Source organism: Channa argus, chromosome 1 (assembly GCF_033026475.1).
Source record: "Channa argus isolate prfri chromosome 1, Channa argus male v1.0, whole genome shotgun sequence".
Lineage (NCBI taxonomy): Eukaryota > Metazoa > Chordata > Actinopteri > Anabantiformes > Channidae > Channa > Channa argus.
Window position 1 is genome coordinate 7,330,950 of NC_090197.1, and position 22,345 is coordinate 7,353,294.

Sequence of the window (22,345 nt, forward strand, 5' to 3'; positions counted from 1 at the left end):
CATTAGCAGGAGAAAAACATTGTAAGGACGTTACATCTGTTGTGTTTTCTCAACTGTATGACCTGCAGAAGTTCTCCGTGTAGGTTTTTAGGGCTTCATAAGGATTTTTCGTATTTAAATAGTTATGGATTTGAGTGTTAAGTTTTCAGAGATAGCTTATTTATTTATTTATTCTGAGAGGGAAACAGATTACATCATATTTTTCTTCTTTCTGTTGCTTGTAAGTGATTAAAGGCCTGATACATATTATGGTTTGTGTGATTTAATAAAAAGCCAATCACATGTTTGGTATCATGTTACAAAATGGGGCAGCATGGTGGTCGAGTGGTTAGCTCCACCACTCACAGAAGGTTGCGGGTTCGCGTCATTGTCTGACTGTGGTTTGCATGTGCTCCCTGTGGTTGTGTGAGGTTCCTCCACAGCCCAAAGACGTGTGTGTTAGGTTAGTGTTCTAGTAGTAAATGTGTAGAGCAACAAGATGGGACGCAGGAGTCTGTGAGAACTACCCACCAGGTTGGTCCCTGATTGAGACCCGGACTAGCTCCCTTGTGGCTGCCCACTGTTCCCCTCATGTGCATGGGTTAAATTCAGAGAAACAATTTGTTTGTAATTGTAATTTCATTGTAACATGCACATGCAATATATATAAGTGCTCAACGACAACAAAGGTTCTTCTAATTGGTAGGTGTGAATATGTGTGTCTCTGTGTGTTTGTCCTGAGATGGACTGGACACCTGTCCAGGGTGGACCCCACCTCTCACCCCATGACAACTTGGATAGGCTCCAGCCCCCCCACAACCCTACAACTTTATTATGTTTGTTGTATTGTATTTCTATAATGTGCAACAAGGGACCCTTGGAAATAAACGTTCATATAGATAAGTCATAGCTGTGAAGCGTTTTTTCTTTTATGATCAAACGACCTTATAACTCACCTCCCGCCCCGCTGTTTATTCCCAGGAGAAGCAGAAAAATAAAGTTGACCATTGTGGGATTTTCTTCAATTTCGCTCCTCGTCTATAATACTCAGATAGGCTAAAATATGTTTTGTTTTTTTTTTCTCAAAGATGTTTCTGTCTGAAATAAGGAAGAACTGTGGAGATGTTCAACATCTGAACCAATGGGATTTTAGTTTTCGTTTTACGTCACTAGAATCTGCATTATACTAGAAGAATGCGGTTATTAACTAGCACTGTTCTGTGATGATGTTCTAAATACAACTTTTCATTAATCAAAAGATTTTTAGAAAATGAAGCAACTTCCTTCAAACTGAACATGCACCATGATAGTGTCCCTCACTAAGAACTGTCTAGTTGAACCCAATTATTCAAGTCTTCACTATCACTGACAATCCAATTTTATTTATTTGCATTTTAAACCATCAGATCAGTTCAGCTTTGTCTCTGTCTTCCTGGTTTATTACAAAGCTGTGTACGCTGAAAAACCACTGAACAAGAGACATTTTACAGTACTGTTGATGTTTGGACACTTAAGACCATTTTACACTTTACTGTTACTGTGGCACAGTTATTGAAATGATTGTGTAGCAACTTTGGGGTCAAAGGTTTAAAAAGGTAAATGAGCAGATTTTCTCTACAGAAGGTGACGTCACCCCTTACAAATGTTTTGAATTTCATTATACACTGGTCACGAAATGTGGCTCTGATCTTTATCAAAGCCAAACACAAAATGTTTAGGCTGATAAAACACAAACAGTCATGATCTTCATCTCTTTATTAAACACATTCGGTAATGACACAATGGCAACAGTGTCTTACTGTTCACAGATAAAAAGTAAACAGTCTGCACTTCTATAAGACTTTTCTACCTCAAAGCGCTTTACACTGTTTCTTATTCACCAATTCAGACACTCACACACCGATGTGGGAGCTGCTATGCAGCTGGCCAACGCTCACCGGACACTGGCTCACCACAAATTAGTTGGGGTTCAGTGCTCAAGTCTTGCTGAAGGACACTTTGACAAGTGACTTGAGGAGACGGGGATCGATCCAACAACTACGAGTCGGTGTAGACACACACCGATGACATGGCATCCAAAGTCCTCACCTGACCCACCCAGAGCAACTTGGGGTTCAGTGTCTTGCCTGAGGACACTTCAGCACATAGCCAGGAGGAACCAGGAATCAGGAATCAAACCACTGACCCTGTGGTCCACAAACAACGGCCTTACCAGCTGAGCTACAGCCTCCATTTTATAAATCTCAGCTGTAATTAAAAGAATAATTGAAACAAATTAAAAGAGAGCAAACAGAAAACAAACAAATTACATCTTGACAATTAGAAAATTGATTAAGAGTAGAGAGGAAAAAACTCAAAGACCTGATTAGAATCAAAAAGTCTTCAGCTTTTACAAGTTTGAAGGAAATATACAAGCAGAGTATTTACACAATTGGAAACTTTTTACTGATGTCTATATTTTGTCCATTGGTGGAACAACATTAATACAAACACTCATTCTATGTGTAATTTTAGGTTCTTACTTCATATATTTTATAAAGTAATACATTCTCTGAATATTAAATCGACTTTCAGATTCAAATTTAGACATGAAATATTTATTCTTTCCAGATGTTTTTGAAGTTTCTGATCTCCCCAGTGATCTACAGCCTTTGGTCCCATGCCCCTGTTTCAGTTAACTAGTCTAAGGGACATCTAGGACAATTATACTGTGTGTGTAGGTGCTTACACTGATAATAAGTCATTAGTCTCATGGATTTTGCCTGTGTGGGCTGGGGGTGCTCAGCATGTCTTTGATACAAGTGAGGGGGCTTCTAGAACAAAAAGGTTGGGAAGCACTGATCTAAAGAATCAAAGAAAGAACTTCCAAGTATAAGAAACGTTCCACAGTTTGACAAGAACATGTTAACTCAAGGTCTGTATCATATCAACTATGTAAATATAAGTAGAAGTGGGTCTATATGTATATTACATTGGTCACTATGGTGATTTCATTTTAAATAAACACACAAACCTTTAAATCAACTGTGTTTGTCTGTAAAGTGTTGTGATGCTTTTGGTTTTTTATATTTTGCTTTACTTTTCTCTCCATGTAAGACAGATATTCATCCATTTTTATCTCCTATCATCTCTGTTTTTGCTTCTTTTGAACATAGTTTCATGCAGTTTTGTTTAACATATCAAGTTACTCACAGTTTCCAGGTTTGGGAGTTTGTTCTATAGTTTGTTGGATTGAGTTGTTCCATGACATCAGTGCTGCTGGCAGCTGTTAAATCACAAACACACTGTTACTGGCATCCTGACACTGTGAGACATTTTCAATCCAGAAACATTTTGTAAAGCACAGAGTGGATGTCTGGTCAGACAAAAGAATATGAAAACAAGTTTTACTTACGGGATGGTTGGTGTTTGGCTGAAATTAAATAAAATACAAATAACTTCAGTTATTCATCATTAAGAATTAAGATGCAATAAAAGCAATAAACAGAAGCTGCATGTTATAAATGTAATAAATAATATTGCTGATGATGATGGTCAAAAAGTTGGATGTTGATTATGATGATGATGATGATGATGATGATGTAAATTAACAGTACAATTAACATTCATGACTGTGTTTGTGTTTTCGTCTCTCACCATCTCTCGTCTTCTTTCTGTAAATGATGAATCCAATCAGACCAATGACGACAAGAACAACTACTGCAACGATGGCGATGATCATGTTCATGGATGTTTCTGTTGAACAAACAAGAATCAAATCACATCCTGTACAGATGAAGCAGGTCAGAAGAGAAGAATCTAATATAGAGACACACAGACCATATTTGCTTGTTTGTCCTGCTGTTGTTTTGCTAAATTGTCTGAACATATAATAATATAATTACAATGTGTATCATTGTTAATCCTGATCTGCCTTTGTCTGTTTTGGATTCTGTCCTACAGGTATGTTCATGGCACCACGTGTGAACACAATACGAGCTTCTGACAATCCTGTTTAAGTTCAGCATGCTGCATATTACCATTCAGTTTGATTCAGACTGATTTATAACCTCAAAGTAATAATGTCTATTTGTTTGATTTGCTTTGTTTAATTTATTGAACCAAAATTTAGATTTAGACCCAAAAATTTTATATAAGAATTTATATAAGAAAAAAATGAAAAAGAAAGAAAGAAAGAGAGATAAAACAAATGCAACACAGATAGACAATATACTGTTTAACACATGAACTACAGAATTATTAAAGTAAAATTAATGTTACCGTTGGTCCTGATCACAGCTTTGTCCAGTTTGGTGATGATGTCATCAACACCAGAGAGCAGAAACACACAGTCGTATCTCCTCCAGTCTTCAGGTTTGACTGATGAAAGTTTCAGATCAACTCTCATCTGGAAGGTTCCATCATGGTTGGGGAGGATCTCTCCATGGTCCATGTCCTCATGAAGCTTCCGTCCATCTTTCCTCCAGAACATTGTGGCTCTGTCAGGGTAGAAACCTGTAGCGTGGCAGCTGACTGGAGAGGACGGAGACTTCTGGAGGAGAGACACTGAGGGACGAACTGGAGGAGAGAGGAAAACAATTTGTCATTTCTTTGTTATTTGCTGCATATTAAAATTGTGATTCCTTTTTAATGTAATATGTGGAGACAGGAAAAAAAGTGACTGAAAACAGGATGCATGGAAGGAGAAGAGAAAGAAAACAGAGGTGATAAAGAGTGAAAGAGGAAACAGTAAAAAGAAGGAGGCAGAAAGTTGTAGAGAGGTGAGAGGGAAAATGTGAGAAATGAAAAAGTGTATAAAGTGAGACATACACGTAGTGGGTCAGTGTATATTGTTATATGTAAATTATACTTTGGTTAGTGTTGGTTTGAAACAGAGGAACTGTGTGAGGATAGTTGTGTTCATAAAACTGCATCTTCTCATGTGGTTCTACCTGTTCTCAGCAGAGACCTGCTCCCATAGTTCACATACTTCTTCAGCCACTCAGGACAAATCTGGGTGAAATAGTTTTTCATCTGTGCTGTGAATGCTCTGTTATTATCCCACTTGAGTTTGGTGGTGAAACCCTCTGGTTTTGGAGCGATCCATGTCTCTGTCTTCAGGTCAAATCCTATGAAGTCTTCTCCATCATAACCAAACTGATAATAAGCAGTGACCTCATCAGTGTCATCATCCCAGTCACAGCCGACCATCCACTGGAGAATGTGAACACCTGAGAGAGAAACAGTCTTCAGTAAACCAGAGTGTGATGTCAGCATAGTCACAGATCTACCACAGAGACACAAGATGTTCATCTTCTGCTGTCACAGCTTCTATGGGAACAAATCACATCCAGTCACCTGAACAGTGCTGATAGACAAGATAGACACAGAGAGGAAGAGACTGCTTCAAAGATTCAGATTCTAGAACAGTCCACATTCTGTCTTTACCACAAAGACACACTGATCCATCAAGACCACAAATTTAAACACTTCAGTGTAAAATATTAATTTTAATAGTAAATTTATTCTATCAAATTAAAAAGGAACCAATATTTAGGACGTTTTCTTGGTAAAAGGTGATTATCTGATTATCAGTAGTATTTATTTCTATTACTGGATTAATTGTTTTTCCACTGCTCCTCTCTCCTCACGTCTTTTCCCTCCGTTTATCTTTAGTGGGACGAACTAAGACGAAACGTTTAGAAGTAACTTGGGATGCAGACGCTGGCATCTGCTCATGTGAATCTTAAAATCAGATTTACTTAAAAAAATATATATTTTCAGAAATTTAATTCCAGGCTCATTAATTCACTTCCTGTCAGTTAAATTATCTTTATGAAGAAGAATCTTTAAATATCTGTCAGTAAAATCTTGTGTTTTATCTTTTATTTAAATAGACGTCACATCAACCTGCAGCTTCTCACATGTCGGTAGTTTCACGTCACATTTCACTGTGTGTGTTCTTCATTTGATTGTTATGTGGTGTTTTGTTGGTGTCTGTCACGTGTCACTGATACAATAACTAACAATCCTCACGTGTGTTTTAAAGCTCTTCACTAACACTGTGTTAAATACAGAAACGTTGTTGTGTTGCTTTTAAAGTTGAGTTTTTAGCACAGTGTTTGCTGCAAAGCTCATCGTGTGTTTTGATTCAACATGTTCACACGTCTTTGTCACCGTCCTGCTCTTTACACGTTTCTTGCTCCTTTTCTCTCCCTCACGTCGAGTCAATATTCACCCTCAGTCTCCCCAGTTTGTCCCCCCCCCACACCACCACCACCACCACCAGCTACTCACACACTCAGTCTCTCTCTTTGTTTCCTGTCCCTCCTTCACTGTCAGACCTGAACACACTCACATGTTGTTCATCCTCAGTTATCAGCCTCAGGATTTAAACAGCCTCCACACACACACACACACACACACACACACACACACACACACACACAACCACTCTTACACACACACACACACACACACACACACACACACACACACACACACACACACACACACACACACAGTCAGATTGATCATTCATCTCCATTTGGACTGTGACTCTCTTGCAGCCTCCTGGTTTCTAACGTGTATCTATCAGACTGTTTCCCTGGACCTGGTCTCAGTCTGTCCCCCTTTCTACACTTTGTCTGCTCCGTGATCAAACTCCTGCTTCAATTCCTGAACTTGGGTTTCAGTCTGATCCTTGTCTGCTTTGTCTCTTCTTGGTATATGAAATATTTATCTAATGAAATTTTAAAAGACTGAATTATTTCATTAACAATTATATAAAAAGATAAAATCAGCAAAAACTAATATTTAAAAAACGAAAATCAGCCTCTTTGTCTGTTTGTTTTTTTATTGATCAAATAATAAATGGACAATTTATCCATCACTTAAAAACTGTATTTTATCATAGACTCACTGGTCACTGAACATTAATTTTGTGTAATTCTTGTCCTTATTTCTTATTTGTTGTTATTAATATATTCTTAGTTTTCATTAATATTTATTAACAACGATATAAAAAGATAAAATCGGCAAAATCTAATATTTTAAAAAACGAAAATTTTAATTGATTTTTTTTTTCAAAATGTTTGTTAATTTTCCTCATTTCTTATTTGTTGTCATTAATAAATTCACAGTTTACATTGTGATAACTCACAAAATAGTTAAGATGTTGAACTATTTATACTTAACTTAAAATGATATAAATCGATGAGAAACAGCTCATTTTAACACTTACATTTAATGATTAATTTAAATATTAAATTAATGAAATCATCAAATTAAAAAAAACATTTTTAACATGTTTTTTCTTGATAAAAGTTGATTATCTAATTGTCAGCATTCTAATTTTGATTTCAGTTGCTCGATCAATGACTTGTTTTCACCACTATATAAACTCTGAGTGCCGAAAATGTTCATAATTCACTCTTCATCTGTTCACTGATGCAGAGCAGATGTAGTTACCAAAGGGCTCCAGCAAGAGAGATGCTGAGCTTTGTTGTGGGACACAGCAGCACAAAACCTTCTAATAAAAACATGTTTGTGTGTTTCAGCTGCGTTCAATGACACACACTCTTTTAGACGTTCATCTGTGGATCCAAATATTAATTATCACTAAATGAAGGCACCCGCAAACACAATTTAATGTGACTGAAAATAATCAGATCAGATCCTGAAATTTGACCCCAAATGACAAAAATGAAATGAAATGAAAAAAGAAAGAATTGAACCCAAGTAAAAAATGAGGCATGGTGAGTATTTGTGTGTTCACATTCATCTAATACTGTAAAAAAAATAGGATGGAAAAATCTTTGAGTAAAAAACACAAACAAACCTCCAGTTTGGTTGAAGCGCTGCTTTGCAATTTCAATGTTGCCTTTGAAGGTCTGATGCTGACCCATTGCAATGTTAGTCTGAGTTTCCCAGTACTGTGGATCATCTGCTGTGATTCTGTTCATCCAGTCCTGTTTGGGTTCTGCTCTCCTGGTGTTGCTGTCATAGTAAACTGTCTCCACTCCATCAACCATCTCAAGAGCCACAAAATCTGGAAAGTTTGGGACTTGAGAAGATGCAGTGTAGAAATACTTCAGAAAGTGAGTCACTGAAAGAGAAGTTGATGTTGTTATTTCATTATTTAAAATTGTTTGTTTTATAACTATATATATATATATATATATATATATATATATATATAAACAATGTTTTTTTGCACCATACAATCAAATGACAATATAACACATCCAAATCATCTCTCTTATGCATTTAATAAATGAATATATTCATGAACCATTCATATTATTTAATGCTTTTGCTTCTTTGATATTGAACAATCTGAAACCAAAGCAGTGATACACAATATGTTCATTATTATTTTACAATATGTTCATTATTATAAAATTATTCATGAGCCTGCACTTTGTAAAACCAGGCATCATAGTTGAATAAAATAATAAAAGTTGAATAAAACTCTGATACAACCACTGATAAAATGCCATGAGAGCTGGAAATAAGCCCAGGATGCAGTGAACAGAGTCACAGAAATCTGTTAGCAAGGACAAAATATGAGAGTAAATGTATGAGGGGTCTTAGCAATATTTTGTTATTTGCACCTGTATTAATCCCAGTAAACACAGTGGATGGTTGCGTTTAATCCCACTGTGTACGAGCGTTTGTATCTGCTTCCTTCAAAAGGCAAAAAGAACTTTAAGAAGTGACATAGCTGCTGTACATCTGCCCCTTTCTGGCTCAAAGATGCTCGTTATATTGTTTGATCGACTTTGACACCACGTACAATGATCCCATTTGAAGGCAAATTTCACCATGAATTCAGTAGTTTGATGTCTAATAATAGAGCAGCAGTCCGGGGTCTTCGCTTTATGTGCGCGCTCCTGTGCAGTGAATGCAGAACTCGGTAGACAGGTCAAACTCAGCACAACACGCCAAAGGGTGAAATTGCTAATATGTCAACTAAGTCTTTTAATTGGGGGGAATAACAGCATAACTGCACCTGGTTTAATCAAGCGATTCCTCGTCGCTTGTGTCTCGTTTTCATCAAAAAAACGGACAAAATGCTAAATTATGAAATTCTAACGTGTAACGCATCTTTGATTACAAATGCAGTGAAATAAAAAGTAAAGATATTTACTCTTAGATGTAGTGGAGTAAAAGTAGCCGTAATTAAATCTACTTAAGTAAAGTACAGATACATGGAACATGTACTAAAGTACATTAAGTAACAGCCTTTCCACCACTGATCATAGTTTTAGATCTAAATAAGTTAAAGTTTTCAGTTATTGGTGGCTATTATTCAGAATGTCTCACTGACTGACTTTATTTTCTGTATTTAACAAAGTTAAAATTCTATTGGGTCAATAAAAGTATTTCCTGGAGTTTTGCCATTTTTCGGGTGAATGTATGTTTTTCCTAACATCCCTCCACCTCTCATCAAAATTTGCCCAAAATATCAGGGACTAAAAAGGAGTTTTTATCCAATCTTCTTTTCCTTTGGTCTGTTCCCTTTCAGGAGTCGCCACAGCAAATCATGTGTCTCCATCTAACCCTGTCCTCTGCATCCTCTTCTCTCACACCAACTAACTTCATGTCCTCCCTCACTACATCCATAAATCTCCTCTTTGGTCTTCCTCTAGACCTCCTGCCTGGCAGCTCCAACCTCAGCATCCTTCTACTGATATAATCGCAATTTCTTCTCATGTCCAAACCACCTCAATCTGTCCTCTCTGACTTTATCTCCAAACATCTAACATGAGCTGTCCCTCTGATGTCCTCATTCCTGATCTTGTCCATCCTCATCACTTCCAAAGAGAACCTCAACATCTTAAGCTCTGCTACCTCCAGCTCTGCCTCCTGTCTTTTCTTAAGAGCCACTGTCTCTAAGTCCAACAATATCGCTGGTCTCACCACCGTCTTGAACATCTTTCCTTTCATTCTCGCTGATACTCTTTTATCACACAACACACCTGACACTTTTCTCCACCCGTTCCAACCTGCCTGCACTCGACTCTTCACCTCTTTTCCACAATGCAACTCCCTATGACCCTCTCTGTACTTCTCCATCAGCGTCCTCAAAGCAAATACTGCATCTGTTGTACTCTTTCTAGGCATGAAACCATATTGCTGCTCACAAATGCTCACCTCTGCCCTTAGCCGAGCTTCCACTACTCTTTCCCACAACTTCATTGTGTGGCGGAGTTTTTATCCAAACGAGCAACGTAAATATCGATGAGGACATTTCCCATGGCTGCTTTACAATAAGAGTCAAGTTTCAAGTTTTGAAAATGTGGGTGGTTATAGTTAAAAATAAAACTTTAATAACTTTGCAGCTTTAACTTATATTACAATGAAATATAAAGAAATATATAAATAAAAAGATCCATCTTCAAGTCTCTATAACAGAGCTAGTAAATAAAATAAACCACAATTAGGATTAAATAGCTTTCGAGAACAGGATTTTAACTATAAGTTTTGTATGTCTTTAAATATATAAACTTAAATATATAAATATGTGTTCTATTGCCCAATATTTCAGATTTTATCTTGAAAACAAATACTTAAATAGAATAGTGTAAAAAATTAACATTAATCAGGTCATCAGATTCTGTATCTAACTTCCAGTGATAGAAAATACTGTAAAACAACCATCTTCTTCTAATGTTTTCATAACTGTAAGACCTGCAGCTCTTCTCCTATGGAATATTAAATAGTCATGGATTTGACTAAGAGGTTCTTAGTCCTGTTGTATATTCTCCAGCCTTTTTTTTAAGTATTAACAGAGTAGATGTTTTGCAATTTGAGTTTTGCCAAATTAGTTTCCATTTCATAATCCAGCATTGTCCTTTGCTGTATGCAGATCATATTTCTGTAACTTTACATTTACAAAATGACTTGTAGTGTTTTCTGAAAATTGTATATTTATGTACAGTAACATAAATCTACAGATGTCAAACAATACAACATATGAGCTTTGTACACATATTATCACCTTACAAAGTTTTCACAGATGCCTTATTTACTTATTCTGAGAGAGAAACAGGTTATACGATTTTTTTCTTCCTGTTGCTTTTAAATGATTAAAGGTGTAGGTCTGATACATATTACAGTGTCAATGTTTGTGTTAATAAAAAACATCAACCACATTTCTGGTATCATGTTAGAAAATGTTTAGAATGAATCATCTTAAATATTGTATCAATAAGCAGGACTTGTTTTGGCTTCAGCAAGTTCCAGTCTTTAAAAACAACACCATTAATGCACTTGTTGGGATAATTAAACAATTTTTTCTTTGCTTTGAATTGTTTTGTGCTGCCTACATCTTTACGCTTTCATTTTGACATTAAGATCAATGTTGTGCCACATCTCAAAACCAAAATGGAGGCATAAACAGAACAATCCTGTATTTACAACATGCATTGAAACAATGAACCTAATACTGGAAAATAAATAAAACACGTTATTAAACTGTTTCCCCCTTTCAGAAATAAAAACACTGAATAATAAATAGTTAGATTCTAATAGTAATAATGATAAATATATTTAAGTCAGAGCTTATTAAAACAGACCATAATACCGTGACGCATTTTTTCTTTTATGATCAAACGACATTAAAAAGTGTTTAACTCACCTCCCGTCGCGCCGTTTATTCCCAGGAGAAGCAGAAAAATCAAGATGTACATTTTCTTCAGTATCTATTATGCTCCGTAATTCCCAGATAAGCTAAAATACTGTTTTTTGTCTTAAAGTACGAGATGCGAAGTTCCGGGTGTTGTCTTTCCAAGTCGGACATGAAGAACTGAAGACGTGTTTAACATCCGCCTCCATCTGAACCAATGGGATTTTAGTTTCAGTGTTACATCACTAAACACTGGGTTAAACTGACAGATTGAGGTTATTAACGAAAGTGAAAGCAAAAAGATTAGAACTGACTCTTGATATAATGCACAACACTACAAGTGAAGAAATGAACAAATGAAACTTAAGCAGACAACACAAATATGTTATAATTTATATGTGTGTAATTGCATAATCAAAGTGATACAATCTGCAAAATAACAAAATAAAGCAAAATGAAGTCTAACAGCAGCTGCAGGACAGATCTTCATAACTGACATCATACATCATTTTTTAAAGTTGTGAGTGCAACATTTCTTCACACAGACCAAACCCACAACGCTCAGGTTAACTAAACTAATATAGTGTGAACGTTTGTCAGTATAAAAATTACCATTTTTTAAAAACAATTTCTGACATCAACACAGGAAGTTGTTTATTATACACTTGAGAAGATGTCACTGTTTGTAATATATCAACAGTATCAAAAATAATTCAGAGTTGCTATTGTTACTGTTGCTTGTATTTAAATGTTGATATTAGTTAATTCATGAATCAATTGAATTTCCATAAAATGTAATTAACAATAAACATTCCCTGTGATCATCTTTAACAGCACTAAGAGGAAAGCATGCATCCAAATGAAACATTTGAGCTATTTCAAAGAAGGTTTTCTCCTACTTGACAGTGTAGATACTGTAGTTTTGGTCACAGTGGGAACTTTAACCGTTTTACTGGACAAAAACAGCTCTTTAACTGTGATATTATTTCATAATCATATCCATGACTTTATCCACACCAGAGCTTTTGTTGAACAGCAGTTATTGACACACCAACAAGGTCAGTGGCACTAATCCTGTTTCATTCTGTGTTACAAGGGTTGAAGTACCATTATTGTATTAATGTACTAATGTAGGCAGAAACAGTCTATTATCATATTGCCATAAAATATAAACAGAGACACATCATCCATCATACTCAAACTCTTTTTAATTTTCTTGATTTTTTTGCATAATTTTGTCATGAAATTTAATCAGATTTTAACCAAAGTCACAGATGTCAGCAAATATTTCTAATAAATATAAAACACAGTCATGATCTTTCGTGTCTTTATTGAACACAACCATTAAACATAAAAAGTCATGGTAACGGTCATTGAATAAGTGGTTGAATCACTGTTGGCAGCAATAACCTCAATCTAAAACTTCCTGTAGCTGTAGATTAGACCTGCACAAGGTTCAGGAGAACATCTGGACCATCTTTCATGACAGAACTGCTTCAGTTCAGCCAGATTCTTATGGCTAAATTATACTGAGATTAGTTAAACTAAGCAGATTGAAGAGACGAAACTTTACTGAATCGGCTCTTGTTTTAATTGACTACTCCCTGATTGATGACACGTGGACTGTAGATGAGCTGGAGCCTTTTGAAGCTCCTGTCCATCTTTCCTCCAGAACACTGTGGCTCTGTCAGGGTAGAAACCTGTAGCGTGGCAGCTGACTGGAGAGGACGGAGACTTCTGGAGGAGAGACACCGAGGGAGGAACTGGAGGAGAGACAGATAGAGAACCAGTATTTTAAACACCTCTAATATATAATTATTTATTTAATTAGTAATAATTAATGTATTTGTTGCAAAATATCAGCAAATGTTCATCCAGATTTGGTTATTTGGAGGTTGAGTCACATCAAGTGAATTTTTCAAGTGGACGTTTCACTGCTCATCAAAGAAGCTTTTTCAGTCTTCTTATATTTGCTAAGCATAGAGGAGGTAGTGTGACACTAACCTGCATGCTGTGAATTCTCAATCCTACAATACAAATTATATTTTCCCTCCAGTAGAAATAAAACAATCCTATTATTTAAATGCATATTTACACTCACACAGAGCTTCAGTAGTGATCTAAAGACAACGATACTTTCCCACTGAGTCCACTGTCTACCAACATACACACCAAAGGTCTCTAGAAAAAAAAAAGCTTTTGTAAAGCTACAATTTTTCAAGTGTCTCCTCTTTATTCTGACAATTTTGTAGCAAATGCTAATGGTTCATTTACTTATAGTAAAGTGGTTCTAGGTTGGTGCTGTGATCATTTGCATTTTAGGTGTGAAATTTAAAAGAAAGAACGATGTTTCTGGGAGTCATGACTACCTTCCTGACAGGCCATGGGGCAAAGCTTTTGTAGTTGGGTCTCTGCTGAAACCCCCACTGTGCAGTAACCAATAATAACCAATGATTGGTTGGATAGTTCCCAACACTGATGTGTTACATGGACAATTTATATCCTGAGCATGAATAATATTGAATATGCAGCTGGAGATGATGCCTGTGGGATGGAAAACATTGTGCATGGTGCCAGCACAGAAAGTGTCCCGCCCCAATGTCCCCAGTGACTCCAGACCTGTGGCCCTAACCTCCCATATCAAGTGTGGGAGAGACTGGTCCTGCACTTCCTCTGGGCATCTGGTGTAACCATCTCTGGACCCCCTGCAGTTTGCTTATCAGCCTCAGATGTAGGATGCTCTCATCCACCTGCTACACCACATCTACACCCACCTGGACAAGGTCCTTAAAGATTATATTCTGTGAGTTCTCCAGTGCTTTTAACACAACCCAGTCTGACCTCGTGGGGGAGAAATTAAAGAGCATGCTCGTTGACTTGCCTGGCCTGGCTTTTGGACTCCCTCACTGACCGACCCCAGTATGTCCGTCTGCAGAACTGTTTGTTTGACACAGTGACCTGCAGCACAGGTGCTCCCCAGGGGACAGTTTAGGCTCCCTTTACCTCTGACTTCAGGTACAACTCAGAGTCCTGTTTTCTGATGACTCTGCAGTGGTTGGATGTATCCAGGGTGGAGATATCACTGATCGGTGGTGAACAGTTTTGTTAACTGGTTTGAGCACAATCATCTCCAGCTCAACATCAGTAAAACAAGGAACTGGTAGTGGACTTCAGGATGTCCGGGACTCCTGTCAAAACTCTCTCCATACGGGGAGAGGGGGTGGAGGTACTTTCGTAGTACAAATACCTGGTTGTCCACCTGGATGATAACCTGGACTGGTCAGTTAATGCAGCATCAATCTACAGGAAAACACAGAGCAGGCTGTATTTTCTAAGGAGACTAAGGTCCTTCAACATCTGCAGCACCATGCTACAGTCCATTGTAGCTTAGCTCCATCTTCTATGCTGGGGTTTGCTGGGGCAGCAACATGAAGGTGGCAGACTGTAACAGACTGGACAAACTACTGAGGGCTGGTTCTGTTCTGGGGGAGAAGCTGTGCTGAATCTGGGACAAAGACATAAAATGAATTATTAAGGAGATAAAGTGTCAGAGTAATAAACAAACACACAGTGTCAGTGTAACACTGCAGCATGTAGTCGATCATTAGACCTGCTGGGTATTAATCAGTGCTGCAGTCTGATCCTCCCAGTGCTGTGGATCATCTGCTGTGACTGTGTTCATCCAGTCCTGTTTGGGTTCTGCTCTCATGGTGTCACTGTCATAGTGAAAGATCTGAACCTCATTAACCAAACCAACAAGCACTCAACACGACAGACTGATAAAGATTAAGTTAAACTTGGTTTATTTTGGTTTATTTTCAATTTTAATATAACTTTATATGATACTTTAATGTAAAGGTTTCTAAACGTACTGTATGTGAAATTTATTATTATTATTATTATTTATGATATCACATACATTTGTTTAAAACAAGTTACATCTTTATTGTGAAAAAGTTGAAGTGGAATATTTTCCTTACAACTAGAATGCATCACATTCTTTTTAGTAATATAGATCATATGTATCATTTATAACAGCTCTGGTAACAACTGATGTAAAATGTTCATGCCCTGCATTATTTAACTGCTCAGCTTGTTCAGTTGCTCCATGAAATCACAGCTGCTGCTCACAGCTGAAACATCCTGACAGTGTTTTACTAACATGCTCTTTAATGCAAAATCCGGAAACCATTGAGTGCACTTCAGATCAGATGAAACAAAACAGAAATAAGTTTTACTCAGGAGATGGACAGAGTTTGACTGAAATTAAAAAGAAATAATAATAATAATTTCATATGTTACAGTTGAAATTGCTACAATTTGTTGTCTTCTCCCGTGATGATCTTCTTTTCACTCAAACTGATAAATGAATCCTTTGTACCTTTCTGCTACATTTGAGTCAGGATTAATTACTTATTTACATTTAAAATCTCTGTATGTTATTTTCCTGTTATCAGAATCAAACTTCTCTCCCCATGTTTAGGTTGTCTACTTTATTTCCTGTTTTGGCTTTTATTTTGTTGATCCTCCTGTGTCTGTTCCTGTGAGTCTGTTTGTCTTTACCTTCCACGTTTTGTCCTTATTTGTTTCACCTGTTCCCCTTTTATACCCTGCTCTCCCCAGTTTTCTCTGCTGGTTTGTGTTGTGTGTAAGTGTGTGTTGGTACTCTGTCTGCCTTTGTCATTACTTTGTATCCTGCCTGATCCCTGTCTGAACTGTCAAGGTTTTTGGTCTATGGTTTGCTCTTTCCTTATGTGGTTTTGTTATACCTAGTTATGTGGTTTGGTTAGTTCATGTTATTGTGGTTTGGTTCTGCTTTGTTAGGTTTGCATTAGTTTATCCTCTGGTTGCTTTACCCTGCTCCCTGTATTAGTTCCCCCTGTTATTTTCCCATTGCCACTAGTTAAGTTTGTTTAATTTACCCGTGGGCCTGTGTCTGTACCTGTCGATTACCCTGTTCAGTATCACTTATACTCCATAATTCTCACATAGGCTTAAATACTTTTCCCCTCAAAGGATGAGACACGGTGCTTCCGGAACTGCAGTAAAATTTTCATTTTCCTTGGTTCATAGCTCACAGGTGAAACGCTGTTGCATCACAAAACATCTATTCAGTGGTGCAGTGAGTTAAATATCGTTCTCCCTAAACACATAACCAGCTGTGTGACAAGTGGAGGGACCATCTACAAAGTGCAACTCTGACAAAAGACACCACAAAAATGTTCGATAACTTCCCTCTTATGAAGTATATCTGGCTAGTAATACTACAGCATTTAGTTTGCAAAGATATGCTGTTGCCCAGTTCTGAAGAATTGTTTTTATTGGAAAAGAAATGTTATAACTTCCTCTTAGTGTAGTGTTACCAAAATAATTTTACACATCGATGGTCACCTGCTGATAATACAACATTTTTTTAAATGAAGCTATTGAATAATAAAAAAAAACTCTATAAATCTCTATTCATCTCTAGTTTTGGGATCTGATAGATCAAACAACTAAACCTGATAAACTGCCACCTTGAGCAAACCCTAGGCAACAATGCTAGATATACTTTCATGGATGAGTAATATAATTCTTCATATTATATATAACAATAAAGCACTGAGGGGTTTTTTCACAATGAGAACTTTTACTTTAGGTACATAGTACAGTGTTTGCAGATAGCACCAGCATCATATGCCTGATCACTAGGAATGATGAGCTGGTTTTCACTGAGGAGGTAGATGCCATCTGACATCATGGTGTCAAGACAACAAGCTCCATCTAAATATCTCCAGGACCAAGGAGATGATGTTGGACTTCACTGGGACACACAGCCCTGTCCATATCCACCAGACACCTACAGAGAGACAGCTGGCTGCAGCAGAAGGACGAGGAACAACAGAACTGATGCAGCTCTTTCTTTACCAACAATCCAAAAAAACTGAACTCTAGCTTCCACAAATTGACATAATCATGTGCATCATCATTTACATTTGCCAGACCTGTAAGGCCCATTTCTACTTGGAATACAAGACACTAGACGTGATCTGGGCTGGTTAAACATTATCAGTATCTAATTTTTTCTTTGGTTAAAACCAGAGTAAAGGAGTTTTAAACCACAGCAGATCATTAGTCTGCACGTTGATACAGCAGTTTTTATGCTGGATACCTTCCTAAAGCAACCTCCCCAGTTTATACCAGCGCTGCGTGGGGGGATGGGGATGTAGTTGGGAAGAGTGGGGTGCAAACCTCCGACCCTATGGTCAGTGTGATAAACTGAGTCACTGCTGCTCACAGGTAGCTGCTCTAAATCTATCTTTTAATTTCTAATTTCTAACTAAATCCACAGACAAAAGAAAGAAGTAAGGACGATGTTATAATCAGCATCTTATACTAAATGTGTGAAGGTACAAACACTTAGGGGTTGAAATTGTTTTTTACTGAAGTGGCAGCAGAATTTCTGTCTCTTATAGAAATGAACTAAGTATTTCCATTATGTGGCTGTTATCTGTTACTCAGTGTCTGAGTTATAACATTATCTTCTACTGTATGAGGTCAAAGTAATGTGTGTTTTTAAGTATTATCTGCCAGTTATTTGTACTGCAGCTAATAAAGAAGTCATTGTATGTTACAGTGCTGCCTGTTTGAATCTGAATGCAGCACTGTGTAGATTTCTGAGGGTTTTTGGAAAGTGACAACATGCATTTACTCACGTATGTACACATTTGAGTTAGTTCATTTGCATTTAGAGCAGCTTTAGACTCTTTTTTTTTTACCCATACTCAGAGGCAAATATTGCATTTTAAATGTTTTCATACATTTCCATTACAATTGCATTAGATTTGTGTGATAAACCAAAGTATTTAACATTATTTTATAAGTTAGGAAAGTTTTGTGTGGTTGGAAGTGGTTGTAATCATGTCATTTTTATTTTAATTTTACAAACTGGGAAACACAAGAAGTGACAAATCAAATAAAGAAAACCTCATTTATTGCATTCAACCTGAGTAGAAACAAGTCATATTTAACATACAACTCTATCACACAAAACATCACTAAAGCTAGAAAAAGATTTGGTCGAATTAACAGAAAGTTTTTAGTGTTTATAAATAGATCGAATGGCAAGTGACAGATCCCAATATAAATTGTGAAAATGTCTTAAAAAAAACACAAGTCATAAAGATTCAAGCTTCAAACTTCAAAATAAATCCTAAATTGATATGTAGAAGTATACAGAGGTAGATCTGTTTCAATGTCTCCTCATCAGATTTAGTCTGTTTGCACATTGAAATATGTCATTTTGAAGAAATTGTGCATGTTCGTGGATTTGAAGTTGTGTAGACGTAGATGCCATGTTACTGTGGAATTAAATCAATTGTGGAATTAAACATTATTTTTTTAAATGTTCAATTTAAAAACATATACAACGTTCAGAATGTGAAATCACTGCTTAGACCTTCTTTGAGCTGCACAGAGTAGCTACAGCCTGAAGCCTGGTCATTATGTCCATCACTCATCTGCTGCCTGATCAGTGCTAAATATTTCCTGACTGTATCTGAAGTGAAACTATTCTTTTAAATTGACTCTAATGTTAAGAAACTTTCTATTCTTACAATCTTAACTGCACAGATATTTGGCTCTTTAGCCTCTAAATGCCAGATATAGATGCTCGCGTTAGTGCACAGAAGGTTCATGAGAGACAGAACAAAGTCCCTGCCGTTTCTAAAAATTAGGGTCACACACTAAGTGTTATAACTACTTTTCATGTAAAATAAATCCAAGCTCACTGCAAAACACTGCATTTCATCCACATGTGAATGATTTTCCAGCCATTTTAGTGCTGTGGCCTTTTGTTCATGTCCTGAATACACAGTGAGTTGTGTCTTTGCTGTAACAAAGTCACAACTCATTGTGTAACTTGTAATTCTTCCAAAGCAGAACTTTAATTCCAATTCTTGATGCTGCAGATTCTTTATTGGCACTTCACTCCTGTTGGGACAAATGAGCCTTCATAAATCAGCAGTGTAAAACATGTTTTCAAAAACCCAAATTGTATTCAAAGATGGAAATGTATGAAAAAGTTAAGACTTGTAGTGATTTAAAATCTGCTTATTCAGAGTTTACACACAGATGGTTATGAAGTGAATATAGTGATAGTTCAGACAGAGCAGTTAGTTACCTGTGATCAATAGTGTGTCGCTGTGAACACTGTCTGTAGAGGAACCATCAGAACGTTTTGAAGGACTCTCTGACCCTGAGGGGAAAAAGGAAACAATCAATTACACAAACTATAATACAGTAAAAAACAACAACAACAACAAAAAGACAAATAAACTCAACCTGAACTTGAGCACAAGTTCAGGTGAGCTGAGACTTGTCAGCTGGTGTCTTCACGTCTACAAAAATACAATAAATTAATCAACAATTAAATTACTTTTCCATGATTTTTCCAGAGTTTTATACCAATTTCTTTGACCTCAAACACTTGATTGTCATCTATAATTTTTAATGCATGAACTGTATAATTAGTTACCTACAAAAAAATGTTTGTATAAATAGTTGCTTATATAGCGCTTTTATCCAAAGCACTTTACAATGTTGCTTCCCATTCACACACACACACAGATGGCAGTGGCTGCCATGCAAGGTGCTCACCTGACCCACCGGGAGCAACGTGGGGTTCAGTGTCTTGCCCAAGGACACTTTGAATTGTAGGCAGGAGTGGGGATTGAACCACTGACCCTGTGGTCCATGGTCAATTGCCTTACCAACTGAGCTACAGCCGCCTTTGTATACAAGAGAAAATGGCAGTTCACTATCATTTTTATCAATTGTGAGTGGTGTATAATAAATGTATAATGTTTATATGATTATATCATTAATGATTCAAAGCACAAAAGCAGAAAACTAAAAAGTCAGCTACAACATGTACTGGGGTCTAAAAGATGGAGACCACATCTAAAATCTGTGGCTTTTAATGATCAGAAACAACAGAAAAATGTAAAGTTTCCATGTAATAAAAGAAAATTTTGTCTGTTTTTTTTTTGCAAGACTATGACAGATATTGTCCATTGTGGCTTTAGACCTCACGTTTGTCGTTCCAGGCAAGAGACACTAGATACACAGCTCTGCCCAAGAAGTTGTTTGTAAATGAGAAAAATCTTAGTAAAAGTTTCAAACTGATATTAATTGAAATGAAATTAAGTATCATTTTTTAAAAGACTTTTTCAAAACTTCTACAGATTTAACATTTTTCCATGACCTTTCCAGGCCTAATATAACATTATTTTCAATCTCCATGACAACATTTGCAACACTAAAGATCAATAGATTTACCTGATGTTTTTTCATGTCCTGAAGGAGAATTGTCCGTCTTCAGGTCTACAAACATAAAACAATTAAATGTTAAAGACAAGAAAACATTGTTACGACTACAGCAGCACCAAGTTACTAGGTTACATGTTAGTTATTTTTAAATTGTTGTTCCTCCAACATTTGCAACACGGTCTTGGAGAATTGTCTAATGGAGTCTTCAGGTCTACAAAAACAGAAATCGTTAAAGACAAACCAACAATGGTACAAATACAGCAGCTTAATGGTTTAAGAAAACCACAAACCAAAACCAGGACTTTCTCTACACAGGTTGCTACTGTGTAATAATAAGGCAGAGATGATGCAATTTCACAATACTGTGCTAAAAATAAATCCAAAATAATGATATAATCTATTTCCTGGAAATCTGCATATACATGCAGCAGTACCCTGATTTCTCTGATAGAAAGAAAACAATGGAAAAAAGTGGAAACACACAGCTGATGCATCCACAACAGGAACTGTCTGAATTTTAACATCCACCCTGAATTTTTATGGATCTGACATGTCCCACTTCAGATTATAGGCAGATACTGTCAGAAGTAGCTGAAAGTAGTTTCTTTATATTTCACTAAATTCCAAATTACAGATCATTCAAAGGTTGAACTCATGAGAAACCACTCAGCACTTCAGCATGAAGTCTAAACGTCAAAAGACACAAGAAAGTTCCACTTACTTTGTGCTGAGGATTGAGCTGAAAAAACAAACAAGGTAAAACAGAATAAATATCTGAAATATTACAACATATGGTTTAAGAATATAAACCCTTACACATCTTAGAGAACATCAATACTCTTAAAAAGTCAACTCAATATAAAATTCAATAAACACATTTACAGGGTTAAATGAATTTCAAAGACAGCTTAAAAAATCTTTCTGCTTTCCTGTTATGATTTAACTTTCCTTCATGATCAGCTTTCTTATATTACAATGCAGGGCTCTATATTTACATTTAGTTTCAGGGATCAATGACAGCGTTGCCAGATCTTGTCAGAGAATCAAATGTCTATGGAAAATAAGTCCAACATAAGAGACTTGGCCAGGTCAGCCTGTCTGATTTTAGAGATTCCATCAGCTGTCAGTGATACATGTGACATAACCAACACACACATGGTGTGTTTATTATAATGAGCTCTGTGCATGTGTTCGCTTGCACACTGATCTCTAATAATAACATCAAATGATTCTCAACAACCGTCTGCAGCTAAACTGATAAGCAGCCTCACAGTAGTTTGTCCAACTAATTAAAAAAAATGTTATTCCAGAGGCAGCATTACATTTAAAAGTCCATCTGTCATCATTGTTGCATTTATGAAGCAATAATAAAGTCTCCATGTGATCATCAATATAACACACCAGAAAGTCATTAAGAGGACGGGAGAGGCTGGGTTCAATTTAATC

The 22,345-nt window shown here is 36.6% G+C and overlaps 2 protein-coding genes across 11 annotated transcripts in view; both read right to left on the minus strand.

The window, feature by feature from the left end:
* LOC137101143 (major histocompatibility complex class I-related gene protein-like) overlaps nt 1-22,345 on the minus strand; it is a 46,890-nt gene that overhangs the window by 11,922 nt on the left and 12,623 nt on the right. For 3 of the 10 annotated variants that reach the window (XM_067479169.1, XM_067479133.1, XM_067479179.1), the window contains exons 6-10: nt 21,621-21,638; nt 20,909-20,953; nt 20,228-20,358; nt 19,752-19,826; nt 18,978-19,561 (exon numbers count right to left, since the gene is read on the minus strand). In XM_067479169.1, coding sequence (XP_067335270.1) covers nt 19,758-19,826; nt 20,228-20,358; nt 20,909-20,953; nt 21,621-21,638 — 263 coding nt within the window. In that variant the 3' untranslated portion in view covers nt 18,978-19,561; nt 19,752-19,757. Of the gene's footprint in view, nt 1-15,036; nt 15,096-18,977; nt 19,580-19,751; nt 19,827-20,227; nt 20,359-20,908; nt 20,954-21,620; nt 21,639-22,345 lie in introns of those variants that run through there. The other 7 variants (XM_067479158.1, XM_067479150.1, XM_067479142.1 and 4 more) reach the window with 7 other exon arrangements.
* LOC137101236 (class I histocompatibility antigen, F10 alpha chain-like) lies at nt 1,730-11,785 on the minus strand. The gene is made up of 9 exons (XM_067479386.1): nt 11,603-11,785; nt 7,799-8,065; nt 4,911-5,189; nt 4,240-4,536; nt 3,616-3,714; nt 3,374-3,391; nt 3,172-3,244; nt 2,708-2,821; nt 1,730-2,226 (listed from the first exon to the last, which is right to left on the minus strand). The coding sequence occupies exons 1-8, from the start codon at nt 11,652-11,654 to the stop codon at nt 2,761-2,763; spliced, it is 1,146 nt and encodes a 381-aa protein (XP_067335487.1). The 5' UTR covers nt 11,655-11,785; the 3' UTR covers nt 1,730-2,226; nt 2,708-2,760.

Bases quoted from the DNA above. Each gene is read 5' to 3' on its own strand.
- LOC137101236 (XM_067479386.1), bottom strand. From the start codon at position 11,654: ATGTACATCTTGATTTTTCTGCTTCTCCTGGGAATAAACGGCGCGACG. The intron at 5,190-7,798 runs GTTTGTTTGTGT...TTTCTCTCTCAG, and splicing joins GCGCTTCAACCAAACTGGAG to GTGTTCACATTCTCCAGTGG. The intron at 2,822-3,171 runs GTGAGTAACTTG...TTGATTCTTTAG, and splicing joins AACTCCCAAACCTGGAAACT to ATCAGTGCTTCCCAACCTTT.